The 17,208-nt window shown below is 43.5% G+C and overlaps 1 protein-coding gene across 3 annotated transcripts; it reads left to right on the plus strand.

Annotated features, from left to right (window-relative positions):
- LOC110497420 (tropomodulin-1) lies at positions 1 to 16,989 on the plus strand. Of its 3 annotated transcripts, none has more exons than XM_021573518.2 (11): positions 1 to 318; positions 2,285 to 2,498; positions 4,085 to 4,241; positions 6,363 to 6,479; positions 8,585 to 8,674; positions 11,142 to 11,272; positions 11,713 to 11,820; positions 12,816 to 12,959; positions 13,843 to 13,987; positions 15,297 to 15,422; positions 15,859 to 16,989. In XM_021573518.2, the coding sequence occupies exons 2-11, from the start codon at positions 2,373 to 2,375 to the stop codon at positions 15,915 to 15,917; spliced, it is 1,203 nt and encodes a 400-aa protein (XP_021429193.2). In that variant the 5' UTR covers positions 1 to 318; positions 2,285 to 2,372; the 3' UTR covers positions 15,918 to 16,989. The 3 variants fall into 3 exon arrangements, with proteins under 3 accessions (XP_021429193.2, XP_021429195.2, XP_021429194.2); XM_021573519.2 differs by lacking the exon at positions 1 to 318 and adding an exon at positions 1,293 to 1,475; XM_021573520.2 differs by lacking the exon at positions 15,297 to 15,422 and having other exon boundaries at positions 4 to 318.
- The last annotated feature ends 219 nt before the right edge of the window (positions 16,990 to 17,208 follow it).

Genomic DNA, 17,208 nt, shown 5'->3' on the forward strand with positions numbered 1-17,208 from the left:
AGGAGGAGTAGGGGGTCGGTGAGTTTACTTTGCCTTCGTGGGAGTGTTGTACTACATTACGCAAACCACTGAAAGACGAGTCGAAAGCAAATTTCAGGATTTCAACTCGGCTGCAGTTGACAACATTCGAGGATATCCGTGCGGATTCCCAACTTTTTTTCCCACCCTTGGTTGCGGCGTACTTTTACTTTCCTTGTATGAAGCGACTCTTTAGTGTGACTCGACTGGCCAGAAAATAATCCATATCTGGTCAAAGTATTCAACTGTCACAAAGCGGGACCCGTTCGCTATAAATAGCCGGGATAAGCAGTGGAGGAGGTACGTGCATATGAAAACTAGCGGACTAGTCCTTAACAAATACAAAAACTCACGAATAATTAGCATATAAATAAATTGTGCCATATCCCATGATTTAACACAGACCCTAACTAAAACTTCAAAGGAACCGGTGTTCCCTCGAAGTGTGGGGAAAAAACTGAAGCATTGTTACTTTGAATAAGCAATTTGTTCATTTTAGTATTTATAATGCAAAGTTGTGCATTCTTTCGAATCTGCCTATGAATGACAGACAGCTGTCCGCCTGCATAAATTCCCGACCTATATCTTGTTAACCTATGGCTTTTAAATCACAATTGAAGTGTATTTTCTTTTAAAAATAATACCAAAATATTGCAGGTCTACTACCCAATGACAAAAACAACCTTTTGCATTACTTTGCTGTCTGGCCTGCTTTGCATCAACTCCAGAAACTGATAGCGACAATTACAAGCGTTCTAAACATGAACTTATCTCCCAACTCCACTTCTTTCCTAATATAGTATAACATTGTTTGCAGTTAACATAAGACATTATATTGGAACAAATGGGCATTTTAAATAACATTGTGAAAAGATTGTCAATTCAGGCATTTTGACAGATTTAGTGTTAAGTTCTTGAATGTCACTTATATTATTAGCCTAATGTCTTACAATTTGTGCTGTATGTGTAAGTAAGTACTAAGTAAGTAGTACTTATGGTATGTGGATGTCTTACCTAGCTACCTTAAAAGATGAATGCACTAAGTTGCACTGGATAATGACCTTTGCTAAATGACTTAAATGTATAGGTAATGTAGTACGATAACCTTGAGCTAGGAAGCTACGAGACACCGTCATTATGTTCATAATCATGCATTGCTACACCAGACTCCAGGCCTCTGTAGATATGTTCCCTTTTCCAAGGTGACTGGGAGTGACAGGGGAGCTGTTTTTATCAGCTGTCCCCCATCAGGGTTTAAGAGGCAGGCCAGGCTTTCCGCTGCAGTTTGGCCCACAAACGTTAAACTCCTCACTGACCAGCAGGAGGCTAGTTTAGTTGTCAAACCAAACAACAGATAGAGTACTGGGGTGTATTTATTACGCCGATTCTGTTGAAAAACTTCTTTTTTTTTAATACTCCTAATGGAAAACGTTTTGCAACGTTTTGGACAAATTCAGGTAGGTCCTTCCCTGTTTTTTTCCCGTTTGCTTCTTAAACGGTATACAGTTTCCGTTTCAAGAAAAGAAAAGTACTGCAGGCCTATCTCCTTAAAACAGTGGTTTCAAAATGTTTTTGGGTCGTGATCCCCCCCCACCTAAAGTTAGTAGTCTACATGTAAAAAAATAGCTACTATCGGAAGTTAAGTACAATGGCAGTGGTTCACAAATGTTTTTTTTTGACCCACATGAAGATTGTAGTGTTTTTTTTTTACATGACCCTTCAAGCCTGTCCTAATTTGCTCCCTACCCCTAGGCCCTAACCCTCTGATGTTTGCAGATCTGAATTGTCTCAGTAGGTATTGGCCTAAGCAATGTAGTGGTGACGCTTCAACTATATTGATTAAATCTTACAGATCTGCAAACATTGAAGGGTAAGGGATGTTTCTAGCCATGCTCTGGGCTTGGGACACAACCCACTAGTAGGATCCAACCCCACCCAGCAAAAACTCTGCCTTAAGGTAGTGTTGTTGGACCTGGAAACAGCATTCTTAATGCATAAAAAAAAAAAACTGTTAACGGCATCTCTGGACATTCCAGGCCTTTAATTAAGCAACACAAGTTAGTTTCTGTTAGTCAAGGGCCCACTTTTCAGTGTTTATCCAACACATCACGTTATTGGTGTTTACCAATAGTCTCATCTCAAATCTATTGGATAGATGCAGTGTTTGGATTTTGCTGGTAGGTCTGCCTTATGACTCAGCTAGTTGACCAATCAAACCATATTGACTAAACCTTGTCTCGTCTGTTTTTCATCCACCTTCTTGCAGACTTCCTTTTGAAAACGTTGCTGGGCACTTAGTTGCCTTTTTTTTGGGGGGGAGGGGGAGGAAGTCATTGGGATTCTATCGCGCCGCCATGTCCACCTCCTATAAGAAGGAAGTAGTGAACTACAGGGACGTTGATGAGGATGAACTACTGAAGAAACTCTCAGAGGAAGAGCTACAGAGGCTGGAGGATGAGCTGGAAGAGTTAGATCCTGACGTGAGTCTAAAACTCTGATCTTCTTGGTGTGGTTATGTGTACATCTGGAGCTAGGAGTTCGATCCTGACGTAAGTCTAAAACATTTATCTTTGTACAAGCTCAACAGAGATGGAAGATGCTCGAGTAACAGGACAGTGTATTTAATCACGCTATCACGTTCAAAAGTCTACCACTATGAAAAGATCCTTCAACCAAACATACCAAACAGACTATGAAGTAGACTGTGGTATAACACTCGGATATTAAGGTTTACAGGTGTACCAGAGCCTTGGTTAAGAGTAGCTCACTATATAGGCATTAGGGTGCCATTTGAGAAACACGGGGAGAATCTCAATTGCGTCCTCTCGCCTCCTCAACCCATTGCAGGAGATGGTCTGAGGGGTGGGACCTCTGGCTTTCTCGTCAATGGGTTTTAAGGAGGCGAGAAGCAAGGACTTGAGGAATTTGCAGGAACTTGAGATTCTCCCACAGACTAAGACTGACAAATGATACTCAAACCAATTTAGTCACGAGTACATCTTAGCTGGAAGCGTTGCTGGGTGATGATGTAGCCCAAGTCTGTCAGATTGATTTCAGATTTTATAACTTTAATTTTTCAATGCTTTTAATTCAAAAATAATAATAATTTGAAATTCTTATAGAGCATGAACATATTAACTTATCATATCACGTTCATATCATATATTAGCCTATATATATCGTATCACTGTATATTCAATTCTAATATGCAGTTGTAGGTCTAAACAATACAGTGATCCTCAAACCATCTTCCAAAACCAACTTCCCAGTGAAAGTCGAGAAAAACAGGGATTTCTCATGGTGTAGGCCTCACCTGTTATTTATAATATAATATATGTTAAGTTATAGGCCCATCAGATATGTATGATACTGTATAATGCGGCGGTGCTTGACTTAATCTTTATCCGTAAGTAGTTAATCTGTCGAGGTGTTGACACAAGCTGTAATAGGGTTATGATGAATGGTCGACGGCTCACATAAAGTCTGGACACCTACAATACCAGGAGTGCCAGCCCAGGCTTAGATGACTGGGGGAGTGTGTGTGTGTGTGCGTGCGCATCTAGTGGTGCTAGTCCGTCTTTCCCTGACTTTTGACGATGTCGTCCAGATCTCCCACAGAGCCATGTTAAAGAGTTAAACTGATATGTCAGGTATAAATACTGTGTCTTTAAGTGGCCAGTTCACTGTAGGTGCTGAAAGCTAAGATAAGATATTGGTCTATCGCTATAATATGGACCTGGTTTAGCATTCTACGGTCTAAGAATAGCTGTCTGGGAACTGCCTTTGTTATTTCTGTTAGTGTTATTTTAACACAGTTAGTGATTGTGGGTGTCCTTTCACTCTTACATTCGGGCTATACGTCACACTAGGAAGTGTGTTACTATCTCAATGTTTAATGTTTCGAGAGTGGGTGGAAATGCTGTATATAAACAAGTGCAATCCCACCCATTGCTATCATTATTGGCCAATGACAATCCTTCCTTGTGGTTAGAATACCCTCTTACCTAGAGTAAGTGCAACCAATTGTTAGCATTATCGGCCAATGATAAATCCTTCCTGTCTTTAGAATGCCCTGTTGCCGGCCGGGATGAGGCAGAAGGATCAGACCAAGAAGGCGCCGACCGGAACCTTCCAGAGAGAGAACCTGGTAGCCCACCTGGAGAAGCAAGCCAAGGAACACCCTGACAAGGAGGACCTGGTTCCGTTCACTGGAGAGAAGAGAGGTATGACCGCAGGCCCCGGCAGGATAGAATACCACTATAGGCCTGTGCTTCACTGGAGAGAAGAGAGGTAGGACCCTGTTAGATCTGATCTGAGCATCATCTCCACTTGTGGTGGTGGAGCCATCCTCCTATTGTTTACATGTAATCCTGTCAGATCTATGAACACAGAAGGGATACGGGCTAGCTTGGCTAGGGGATGTGGCTGAAGGCCAACGTGGACCATGGCCAGGGAAATATAAGCAGTGATAATAACCTTTTGAGGTGAACCCTACTGCCCAGCGGGCCGAAATCCAAATATTTTCAGAACATTACAGCCATTTAAATAAAGGCCTAAAGTCCTACATCCATCAGGACCAATCAGTGGTCTCAGACAATTTCTAGTTCCAGGAAACTGGACCCAGTCACAACCCAGTTTGTATGCTGGTTCATCTGTTATTGCCTATATCTGGACATATCCAGCTACGAAACTGCCTGAGTTGTGTCTGCCTACCTATCAGACCAATTATGATCTCAGACAGTCTGGTTCTGGGAAACTGGGCCTGCCGCAATTGAGTCCTCTAGTTCGTCCTTCTTTATATCTGGACATATCCAGGTAGAAATCAGGGCCTGGTGCCAGCTGACTCATCCCATATCCACTCAGGTGTAGATGTAGCCTGCTGGGTATCAGCCTGCCTCTCTGTGTGTCCGCCAGACAGCGTACAGTCTGGGGGGATCAGTTTCAGCGAGGTGAGGCCCGGAATCTCCAATCTTGATCACATAAGGAGTATTATTTGGGATGTGAGGTGATTTGTAGATCACTGATTCTGTGCAGTCCGGCTGCAATGTAGCCAATCTCCAACACTCAAGCAAGCACTGTGTCTCAGCCAAGCCTGATAGATGACAGGTACCGACCAACCACAGAGACGAACATCCTGCTACATCCTGGCACCCAGCAGCTAGCCTGAAGGTGAGGTGACTTTCCAGTTGGAACATCTCCACTGGTTCCACAGACCCCAGAACAGATAATCCAGGCTACAGTCAAAGCCAGCAGGACAGACGGTGCTGTAACTGATCCTGGACCTGGAACTGATATGAGTAAGACCTCAGACCTCTGGGCATGTATTCATAAAGAGTCTCAGAGTAGGAGTGCTGAACTAGCATCAGTTTAGCCTTTTAGAGCCAAATGAATATGATTACATGGACAGGGAGGAACCTGATCCTAGATCAGATATGGTAGACTGTGGCTACGTCCCAATTCTTTTTTTCCCCCCAAAGTCTGCACTTGCACACTTCCCGTTTATGGATTTATTCCCTCCAGCCAAATATTCCTTTTAGATCCATGACAGGGAGTGTTCAAGACAAGTGCACAGTCTGCAAACTTTAGGAGAACGGACGATATTTGGACCACACACACAGCCTGTCACTGCAGCCTTCCTCCCCCCCAGTGTTCGTTCACATAATCCTGTTCCGGTGTTCTGAGGCTTGGCCGGGGCGGCGTGACGTGGGGCACTACATGTCAGACATGGCTGGGTATAACACGACAAGGTCTTCGCCCCCCATCTGTCCCAACAGGCTGCCTGGCTTTTTACAGCTCACTCTTGAGTGACGATATGAGAAGCGCCCCATGATGTGAGATGATATTGCATATCAGCCTTGTATTTTCCATTATCAGTCAGTGTAACCTAGATGGAATTAAAATGGAAGTTTTCCTCACATAATGTATGGTCATGTTCACTATGTAATGGTAGTTGGCTACTGGTGATTGGGTAATGATCGGTCTATTTTAATATCGAGGCACTGATTTTTCTGCTTTCCTGCAGTCAAAATGACCAATTAAAGCATTTCATTAGGAACTAGCTAGTTCTAGTTCCAACGAGCTAGTTCAAATTCAATCAATCAAATGTATTTTATAAAGCCCTTTTTACACCAACAGTTGTCACAAAGTGCTTTACAGAGAAAAAGAGCAAACAATGCAGATTCTGAAGCACGGTGACTAGGGAAAAAGTCCCTAGAAAGGCCGGAACTAGGAAGACACCTAGAGAGGAACCAGGCTCCTAGATGTGTCCAGTCCTTCTTCTGGCTGTGCCGGGTGGAGATGAATAGTGGCATGTGTTGTATTAATGATTGTCCCCTATCTTCCAGGTAAAGTCTTTATACCTAAGGATATGGTGGACCCCATCATGGAGAATGTATCTCTGGAGCCAGAGCTGGAGGAGGCACTGGCCAACGCCAGCGACGCTGAGATCTGCGACATTGCCGGTAGAAAAACCATGCACCTTCACGTGCACACTCCCCTTTACAGACAGACGGACGTAAACAGATCCCTTTTTGCCATCTTTCCCCGCTATCACCGTTCCTCTTTTATTTTCAGTCTATTCACCAACTTCAGCTAATATAGTCGAAATCCACGCTAACTAAACAGTCACTTTAGAACGGTCACTGACACTCAATCAACTTCACTGTTCACTCCTCCAGTCAGTAACTTCCTCCTTTTCTCTCTAACTCTCCTCTATCTCTTCTAGTGATCCCACCCTTCTCCTCCTCCTCCTCCCTGTCTCCCACCCCTCCCATACGCTGCCATCTTCATCACCCCTTCCATGACTGCTGTTGGACACCATGGTTGCCCTCTCTCTGGGCCTTATGACAAGCAGCCGCGGTATTTGCCAGCCCACACACTAGCTAGGGCCGCGACGATACCAGTGCCCGTTAGTATCGTGGCAAGGAAGTAAAACACAAAGCGAATTTAGCTTCTTCAGGAAAACTGCTCTAATGCGGGAAACAAACATCATTATGTTGTCATCCAGAGTCACATTCATTTAATATCCAAACTGAAGCGCACAATATTTGACATACAGCAGGTTTTTATTAAAAGACCAAAGAGTTTGGTCTGCTTTGTGTTTTCATTTTTGCCTCGGGTACTGCTGGTTCATATACTGCTATCGTCCCGGCCCTAACTCTAGCTGCACATTTATCTTGGCTGCATTTCTCTCCGCTTCCCTAAGTGTTAGTGTTAATCGGTGACTAGTGGTTTGTTTGCCAGCGTTTTGTTTTGGTCCTCCCAGACATTTCCAATGGTTTGTAATTAATCCACAGCCTCCTCATGGTGAGTTTCCAACTAACTCTTCACGGCTGCTTAAAATGGACGGCTCGTTCTCCGTTGTTTATCTCAAAGAAAACGAACTGTTCTCACACTCTATCATTCTGACAGATGAAAATAATACACTGGCTCTTTTTTTTTGTTGTTGCCTCTCTGCCGAACTGCCCTCTTTTCACTCCCTTTTGTTAATTTGTGCTCCAAGTCATCTACGGTGGTCCAGAAAGCACATCTTATTTGAGTTTTCCCATCAAACTGGACACAAGATAAAACTACTACTACTAATAATAATACATTTGATTTAAAGCGTTTTTCAAAAACCTAAGGACCCTGAAAAGTAAAATAGAGAGGGGGGGGGGGGGGGGGGGGGGGCAAAGCTAAAACTAAGGTTCAAATTAAAGCTAAAACCGTGATCTTTGCGATAATCAAAAAGGGACCATAGCCATCATAGGGACCGTTCTAACTGTGGCAGCAGAGGTCACCCGAGCCAGGGAGAATGTCTGCATTGTGTGACGTCTGCAACAGTGACAGGTGCTATTTAAACAATGTGTTTAATAATGACTTGCAGACGCTGGCATCGACGCACGTGTTGTTCTTTTGTATGTCTGGCTATGACAGGGACGACTATCTACTGCTGTGTGTGAAATGTTTTGCAGGGCCGATAGTTTGGCTTGGATGTTTGCGAGTTATGAACGAGGCAGCTCTCAAGGCCCACTTGTGGGTGTCCTGTCTGCTGTCTTAGTTCAGCATATGATGTTTACTTGGCTGAGGAGAGCGTTGGCACACACACCCACGTCAATTCTTCTGTGTTTATCCCTCAGTGTTCACGTCATTTGACACAATGTACTCTCTCTCCCATCTCCCCCTCTCTCTCTCTCTCTCTCTCTCCCATCTCCTCTCTCTCTCTCTCCCATCTCTCTCTCTCTCTCTCTCTCTCTCTCTCTCTCTCTCTCTCTCTCTCTCTCTCTCTCTCTCTCTCTCTCTCTCTCTCTCTCTCTCTCTCTCTCTCTCTCTCTCTCTCTCTCTCTCTCTCTCTCTCTCTCTCTCTCTCTCTCTCTCTCTCTCTCTCTCTCTCTCTCTCTCTCTCTCTCATCTCCTCTCTCTCTCTCTGTTTCCACTCTATTTCTCTCTCTCCTTTTGTTTCTAACTACTTTAAAAAAAACAATTGTCTCCCTCCTCTCTCCACATCGCTCACTTAATGTTTCTTTCCCGTTCTCTCTCTCTCTCTCTCTCCCTCCTTTTGTCCATCTCTCCTCTTCCCTCCCTCCAGCCATTCTGGGAATGCACACTCTGATGAGTAACCAGCAGTACTACGAGGCTTTGGCCAGCAGCAATATAGTCAACAAACAAGGCCTTAACAGTAAGTGTACTGTGTGTGTGTCTGTATCCCTCCTGTCTATGCCGGTAAGTGCACCGTGTGTGTGTGTGTGTGTGTGTGTGTGTGTGTGTGTGTCTGTATCCCTCCTGTCTGTGCCAAAGCTCTCGGGCATCGTTTTTAACAATGATTCCTCTGTTTATCATTTCATGTATTGTACTTATTCGGGTTTTGCTTTTCAAGTGGATTTGAGAAATAGTGGCACCAACGCGTACGTGTTTCAGACAGTTCAGGGAAGTTAAAAATAAAACATGAATTGGAACCAACGTCAAAGGTCTAAAGAGAACTGGACAAAATGTTCCTGTTTACAACTGAAGACTTTTTACAATCCTCCGTTGCACCATTTCTGACGTTAAATAATATAATTGAAAAACGTGTTGATTTAGCCAAACAAACTAAGTGCAGCAAATATTTATTAACTTTCGACATTGAACATCAAGAGTGCATTTGATATTACTGATTTACATTATATGCTGTGCATTTGGAAAGTATTCAGACCATTTGACTTTTTCCACCTTTTGCTACTTTACAGCCTTATTCTAAAATGGATTAAATAGTTTTCCCCCCTCATCAATCTATACACAATACCCCATAATGACAAAGCAAAAACAGTTTTTTTCGAAAGTTTTGCAAATGTTTTTTTTTTTTTTTTAATCGGAAATATCACATTTACATAATTATTCAGACCCTTTGCTCAGTACTTTGTTGAAGCACCTTTGGCAGTGATTACAGCCTCAAGTCTTCTTGGGTATGACACAACAAGCTTGGCACACCTGTATTTGGGGAGTTTCTTCCATTCTTCTCTGCAGATCCTCTCCAGCTCTGTCAGGTTGGATGGGGAGCGTCGCTGCACGGCTAGTTTCAGGTCTCTCCAGAGATGTTAGATCGGGTTTAAGTCTGGGTTCTGGCTGGGCCACTCAAGGACATTCAGAGACTTGTCCCGAAGTCACTCCTGCGTTGTCTTGGCTGTGTGCTTAGGTTCGTTGTCCAGTTGGAAGGTGACCCTTGGCCCCAGTCGGCGCTCTGGAGTTGGTTTTCATCAAGGATCTCTCTGTACTTTGCTCCGTTCATCTTTCCCTTGATCCTCAATAGTCCCCTAGTCCCTGCTACTGAAAAACATCCCCACAGCATGATGCTGCCACCACCATGCTTCACCGTAGGGATTGTGCCAGATTTTTTTCGGTACCCTTCCCCAGATCTGTGCCTTGACACAATCCTATCTCGGAGCTCTACGGATAATTCCTTTGACCTCATGACTTGGTTTTTGCTCTGACATGCACTGTCAACTGTGGGACCATATATAGACAGGTGTGTGCCTTTCCAAATCATGTCCAATCAATTGCATTTACCACAGGTGGACGCCAATCAAGTTGTAGAAACATGTCAAGGAGGATCAATGGAAACACGATGCACCTGAGCTCAGTTTTGAGTCTCATAGCAAAGGGTCTGAATACTTACGTAAATAAGGTATTTCTGTTTTTTATTTGTAATACATTGGGAAAAAAATTCTAAAAACCTGTTTTCACTTTGTCATTATGGAGTATTGTGTGTAGATTGATGAGGATTTTTTTTTAAATGTATCCATTTTAGAATAAGGCTGTAATGTAACTAAATGTGGAAGATGTCAAGGGATCTGAATACTTTCCGAATGCGCTTTACGTATTGATAACATATTTCTGTGTTATCCAGTGTACTCAGTATAAGCCTGTGTTTTCCTATAGGTGTTATCCAGTGTACTCGGTATAAGCCTGTGTTTTCCTATAGGTGTTATCCAGTGTACTCAGTATAAGCCTGTGTTTTCCTATAGGTGTTATCCAGTGTACTCAGTATAAGCCTGTGTTTTCCTATAGGTGTTATCCAGTGTACTCGGTATAAGCCTGTGTTTTCCTATAGGTGTTATCCAGTGTACTCGGTATAAGCCTGTGTTTTCCTATAGGTGTTATCCAGTGTACTCGGTATAAGCCTGTGTTTTCCTATAGGTGTTATCCAGTGTACTCGGTATAAGCCTGTGTTTTCCTATAGGTGTTATCCAGTGTACTCGGTATAAGCCTGTGTTTTCCTATAGGTGTTATCCAGTGTACTCGGTATAAGCCTGTGTTTTCCTATAGGTGTTATCCAGTGTACTCGGTATAAGCCTGTGTTTTCCTATAGGTGTTATCCAGTGTACTCGGTATAAGCCTGTGTTTTCCTATAGGTGTTATCCAGTGTACTCGGTATAAGCCTGTGTTTTCCTATAGGTGTTATCCAGTGTACTCGGTATAAGCCTGTGTTTTCCTATAGGTGTTATCCAGTGTACTCGGTATAAGCCTGTGTTTTCCTATAGGTGTTATCCAGTGTACTCGGTATAAGCCTGTGTTTTCCTATAGGTGTTATCCAGTGTACTCGGTATAAGCCTGTGTTTTCCTATAGGTGTTATCCAGTGTACTCGGTATAAGCCTGTGTTTTCCTATAGGTGTTATCCAGTGTACTCAGTATAAGCCTGTGCCTGATGAGCAGCCCAACTCTACTGACGTGGAGGAGACGCTGTTGAGGATGCAGAGGAACGACCCTGACCTGCTGGAGGTCAACCTCAACAACATCAAGGTGCTACATTACGTTGATTCACATGCACACGGTCAGTTAAAAAGATGTATACGCTGTCATTATGTCCTCCTCCTATACCTTTTTTATTTCCTTTTTTTCCCCTTTAGTCTTTTAGCAGACGCTCTTATCCAGAGCGATTTACAGTAGTTAGTGCATACATTTTCATATTTTTTTAATTTTAATACTGGTTCCCCGTGTGAATCGAACCCACAACCCTGGCATTGCAAGTGCCGTGCTCTACCAACCCGACCCACAAAGGAGAGACACGTATTCTCATAGTACCACACTATTCTCAGTCTGACTTCAAGAGGTCAGGGCAAACCTCTACTCTGGAGTCAGCGTTTATATTTAGGTTATTCTCCAGTCTTTTTCAAATGCATTAGTCGTCCGTCCGATTTTCAAACAGTCGTGTGTGTGTGGCTTTATTGATTGTGTTCCAGAACATTCCAGTGAAGACACTGAAGGCTTTTGCAGAATCGCTGATGGAGAACACTGTAGTGGAACGCTTCAGCATGGTGGGAACCAGGAGTAATAATCCCGTAGCCTTTGTGAGTATTGCTGTTTTACCAAATCACCTGCACAAATGATTGTAGCAGTTACATCAGACAATGTGAATGTACACATCTCCAAGTCTTAATTAAAAAGTCGTCTCCATCTGGAAATTCAATTTTTAAAAACGACCTCCCTTTGGCATTGATACCTGGGCCTGTGGCCTGGTCAAAAATTCAGTACCAGTCAAAAGTTTGGACACACCTACTCATTCAAGGGTTTTTCTTTATTTTTGCTGTTTTCTACATTGTAGAGTAATATTGAAGACATCAAAACTATGAAATAACACAAATGGAATCATGTAGTAACCAAACAAGTGTAACACAAATCCAAATACATTTTATATTCTTCAAAGTAGACACCTTTTTGCCTTGATGACAGCTTTGCACACTGGCTGCTCTTCCTTCACTCTGCGGTCCAACTCATCCCCAAACCATCTCAATTGGGTTGAATCAGGTGATTGTGGAGACCAGGTCATCTGATGCAGCACTCCATCACTCTCCTTCTTGGTCAAATAGCCCTTACACAGCCTGGAGAGGTGTTGGGTCATTGTGCTGTTGAAAAACATAATAGTCCCACCAAGCGCAAACCAGATGGGACGGCGTATCGCCGCAGAATGCTGTGGTAGCCAGGCTGGTTAGGTGTGCCTTGAATTCTAAATAAATCACTGACAGTGTCACCAGCAAAGCACCATCACACCACCTCCTCCATTCTTCATGGTGGGAACCATCATCCGTTCATCTACTCTGCGTCTCACAAAGACACAGCGGTTGGAATCAAAAATGGTGGTGATGGGTAACGATGCTTCGTGGGAGACTGTTGTTGATGTGTGCAGAGTGTCTCTGGTTCGAGCCCAGGTAGGGGCGAGGAGAGGGAAGGAAGGAACACTGTTACATGTATATAGGGGAAATGGTGCAATTTCAGACACAGACATGCCTGTAATTATAGCCCGTATAAATATACTGTCCCCGTTTGCTGTGTCTCTGTGCCTCAGGCCCTGGCAGAGATGCTGAAGGTGAACACCACGCTGAAGAGTCTAAACATAGAATCCAACTTCATCACAGGGACGGGTATCCTGGCTCTCATTGCCTCACTACAGACCAACACAACCCTGCAGGAACTCAAGATCGACAACCAGGTACAATGAAATACAACACAATCGTCATTGGAGACCTGGGTAATGCCAAAAGGTCCCATATCTTTCTCAATGATGCTTTACGATACCAAATGTCAAATACATGTCGACAATCCTTCCTCCTAAAAGGGCCGTTCTCTGGAACACATTTTGTGAAAATCCCAAAGAAATCGTGGTCTTTTTTTGTCACGAGGACCACTTCTACTGTTTCAACAGGGTCAGATTGTAAAAAGCCAGTCATTAAATTCATTCACTGTGGTGTGATATTTCTGCCAGTGTGAACACTTAGTAGTCGTTATTCCTTCCCAGTGGGGGAAAACTGGCTGAAAAGGACATCACTGCAACCTGCTTAATCAGATTGCAGCCAAAACTGGTTGAAATCTGGTTGTTGCAAACGACCTAATTTCAACCAGTTTTGCCCACGCCGGGCTACTTCTTGCCAGTGAATAATTTTTTCCTAACATAAACTATGTTGAATCTCTTTGATTCCGGAATGTTTTATATTTATACACTTTACTAACAACGTCACCTTTCATTTTAGTCATTGTGCTGAGTCATGGATGAACAATACCCAGCGGACAAGCTGGTTGAAATGACAACCAGAAATGGCATCATTGTAACCGGTTATTTCAAACAGGACGTTGGGGAAATCATCTAGTTTCACTGGTTTACACGACGTAATGTCTGGTTTTAAATTGGTTTGTAATGCCGTTATTTCAACCAGTTTTACCCGCTGGGTGATTCCTTCTATGTCCATTTCCCCTCCCCACCAATTATTTAAGCTGCCCATCTGACAGTGCAGACAGGCTCAATCAAACGCTCAATTTGGAAAGGAAACGAATACTATTTGAACCCAGGTCGGATTCCCCCTCTCCCCTTCCTCCAGAGCCAGCCGCTAGGTAACAAGGTGGAGATGGAGATAGCCAGCATGCTGGAGAAGAACACCACGTTGTTGAAGTTTGGCTACCACTTTACCCTGCAGGGCCCCAGGCTGAGGGGCTCCAACGCCATGATGAACAACAACGACCTGGGTGAGATGACGGTTCTGCTAATGCTAACAACCTGGCTGAGATTGAGGTTCAAAGACTCACTCACAAACAATGGATTAAAATATCTCTTTTATACTCACTGTTTCTCTCCCATCGTTACTCACAATCTTAGAGATGTTCAGACACCCACCCACCTCTCACTCCATTTTCCAAAACAACGTTGAACTAATGAAACCTGCTAGAGAAGGTGCAGAGCATGCGTCGGCTGTAACTAGACCTCGTAGTAGCCCATTGTAATCCATCTTAATTCACCATCACTGTTTTATGTAACTAAATAATGGGAGGAGCCAAGCCAATCACAACACTCGGCTGTTTGGATCCCTTCCTGGATGATGACCTCACTAGAACTAAAGTGGTGTTCCAGTGAAACACTCCCAGACTGCCCAGTGTGATCCCTCACAACAGCTGAGACACCACTAGAGACATGGGGCTGCATCCCAAATGGCACCCTATTCCCTTTATAGTTCACTAACCCGTACAATAGGGCTCTGGTCAAAAGTAGTGCACTACATGGGGAATAGGATGCCATTTTGGATGTGCCCTCAAATTGGTCTATTCGGGGACTTGGGTTGTTGCCGAACACATTCGGGGCCGTCTGATTGGTCCAGAAACTCATGGGTTGGGCCAGAGCCAGAACGCACGTGGCTAAAGCGGCGGTTTGAAAATTCACCATTGGCTTTGATAATCTGATTGGTTAGAGATGATCCAATTGATGATGCCTTTGTTTAGTACATCATCCCTCGTGCCCCTCGACACCACAAAAACAACTTCGGTGACGGCAGTCTCAGAATAAAGTCTGCAGCGAACGACAGAGCAGCGGGAGATCTTAGTGAGAGTCATCGGGCTAAATGTTTTGGGTCCAAAACACATGATCAAAGACACGTCAGGTCTTGTACAAAGACTGTAAAAAAAACAAATTTAAGATATGGTCTTGTACTAATCTCTTGGAACGAAATGATTGACCTAGTTTGCACACAAACATCAATGTGTCATCGTGGTTGTTTTACATAACGATGACATTTTCTCCTGAACACGGCATGGTACCAGTTCTATCTACTTCCAAAGATGTGCATGAGGCGCTCTCGTCTTGGTTGACGTCTATTTGATCATAGCACTTTTTCTCGTCAAGAGTGAGTGAAAGAGAATGCATGTCAGATCTGACAACTGTCACTCACTGTTTGTGTGTAAGTGTGTGCGTGTGCTTCACTCATATTGCTTGTGTGTGTGTGTGTGTGTGTGTGTGTGTGTCTATGTTTGTTTGTTTTATGTGTTTACCACTGTTGTGTTGCAGCTCGGGTAATCCGATCTGATCATCACTCGGACAATTCCTTCACCCTCACTCTGTCCGTGCCGGAACTGGAGAGGGCATTTGGTAAAAAAGTTCAAGCCGAAACTCACCAAACCCAAGACCAAGAAAGTAAAGACAGCAGTTGTATCGTCCTACCTCTTCAACCTGACGCTTCTTTTCCTTGAGTTCTACCCACGACTCCCTGCGTGGTGCCTTCCATTCCGCCTCGTCATCTCTTCTCTTCCCGACAGTGGCAGATCTTTCTTCAGTAGTTCTTAAGTGGGTCTTTTACAGAAGGGGACTGCTTGCTTAAGGGCTCTTTACAGTTCATGCTTCTATTTTCTTCTTAACCATCTCTTTCAAATGTTTGGAACAGGTTTTTTTTCCTGCTTTCTTTACCTGTTCCCAAATCTTTCAAACTGTTTTTCTAAACTTCAAACTCTTCCTTCATTGCCTTTCCTTTGAGTCAAGTATGTGTTGTGTTTGAATAAAACCTGATTTGACCAAAGCTGCCGATGTGTTTTAATAGTTGAACTAATTTCAATTTCTTCTTCTCTGACCACAGTAAGAAAGAGAAGGCTTGAAGGAGGTCCCATCTTCCCCAAGTGTCGGACAAGCGTGTAGCGCCGTGCCAGGCGGCAGCACTGCCCGGGCCCGCTCAGCCCCGTATTCAGCCAGACTCACTCCAACAGATATCCCATCAACCCCTGCTTCCGAAACCCTAACCTCGACCCCTCTGCGATGACAGAAATCTTTCCAATTCGAATGTCAGGGGCTTTGGCAAATCTTGTTCCTACTGTGGAATGGAGTTGAGTTCTACTATTGTAAAAAAAATATGTTTTTCCCTTCACAGTTTTCTACTGATATCGGTTTAGATATCTTCAGTAATAATAATAATATCTGGTAATTGTGACATAGAGAAGCAGCCCACATATACAGAAAATATTTATTTTGTTGTCAGTTTGTTTACTGGAGATGAACTTGTGGTTGAAGATGAAATGGTGTTACACCCATAATGTATATTGTACCACATGCCAAGGGCAGCAGATAGCCTGTCGGTTAAGAGTGAAAGGTCGCCGGTTCAAATCCCCGAGCCGACTAGGTGGAAAAAAATCTGACGGATGTGCCCTTGAGCAAGGCACTTAACCCTAATTGCTCCTGTAAGTCGCTCTGGATAAGAGCGTCTGCTAAATGACTCAAATGTCAATGACTTAACTTGGTTATGATGTTAATACCACATTACGGATTTCAGCATTTCGCAACCACGTAACTTAATGTTTTTCAGTGTGAGGTTCATATAAGACAAGTTGTTAGTCTGCACTTTGTGCTGTCTGTAAGCAAAGGCACATAACGGTACATGGAAGCTATGTTCAGAGGAATTGTTGCAGATTAAAAACATTTGGGGTGTAAGTTGTTTGTTTGTCAAAGTTGACCCCATAGAGACAACCACTAAAAGCTGGTCCTAGATCAGTTTGTCCGCTATGGTGTAAATTCTGTAGTATTACTGATCTCTAGTCAGTTTAAGTCTTCTCGGTCAAACCTTACACAGAGAGAGGTTGCTACTAGGCGTTGGTTCTAGATCAGTTTCGTGACGAAGTCGATATCTACTTAAGACTGACCAGGTGAAAGCTATGATCCTTTGTTGATGTCACTTGTTAAATCCACTTCAAATCAGTGTAGATGAAGGGGAGGAGACATGTTAAAGAAGGATTTTGAAGTCTTGAGACATGGATTGTGTATGTGTCATTCAGAGGGTGAATGGGCAAGACAACAGATTTAAGTGCCTTTGAACTGGGTATGGTAGTAGGTGCCAGGTGCACCGGGTTGAGTGTGTCAAGAACTGCAACGCTGGTGTTATTTTCACGCTCAACAGTCCCTTGTGTATCAGGAATGGTCCACCACCCAAAGGACATCA

The sequence above is a fragment of the Oncorhynchus mykiss genome, chromosome 19 (genome assembly GCF_013265735.2).
Source record: "Oncorhynchus mykiss isolate Arlee chromosome 19, USDA_OmykA_1.1, whole genome shotgun sequence".
NCBI classification, from domain to species: domain Eukaryota; kingdom Metazoa; phylum Chordata; class Actinopteri; order Salmoniformes; family Salmonidae; genus Oncorhynchus; species Oncorhynchus mykiss.

Bases quoted from the DNA above. Each gene is read 5' to 3' on its own strand.
- LOC110497420 (XM_021573518.2), top strand. From the start codon at position 2,373: ATGTCCACCTCCTATAAGAAGGAAGTAGTGAACTACAGGGACGTTGAT. The intron at 11,821-12,815 runs GTGAGTATTGCT...TCTGTGCCTCAG, and splicing joins GTAATAATCCCGTAGCCTTT to GCCCTGGCAGAGATGCTGAA. The intron at 12,960-13,842 runs GTACAATGAAAT...CCCTTCCTCCAG, and splicing joins AACTCAAGATCGACAACCAG to AGCCAGCCGCTAGGTAACAA.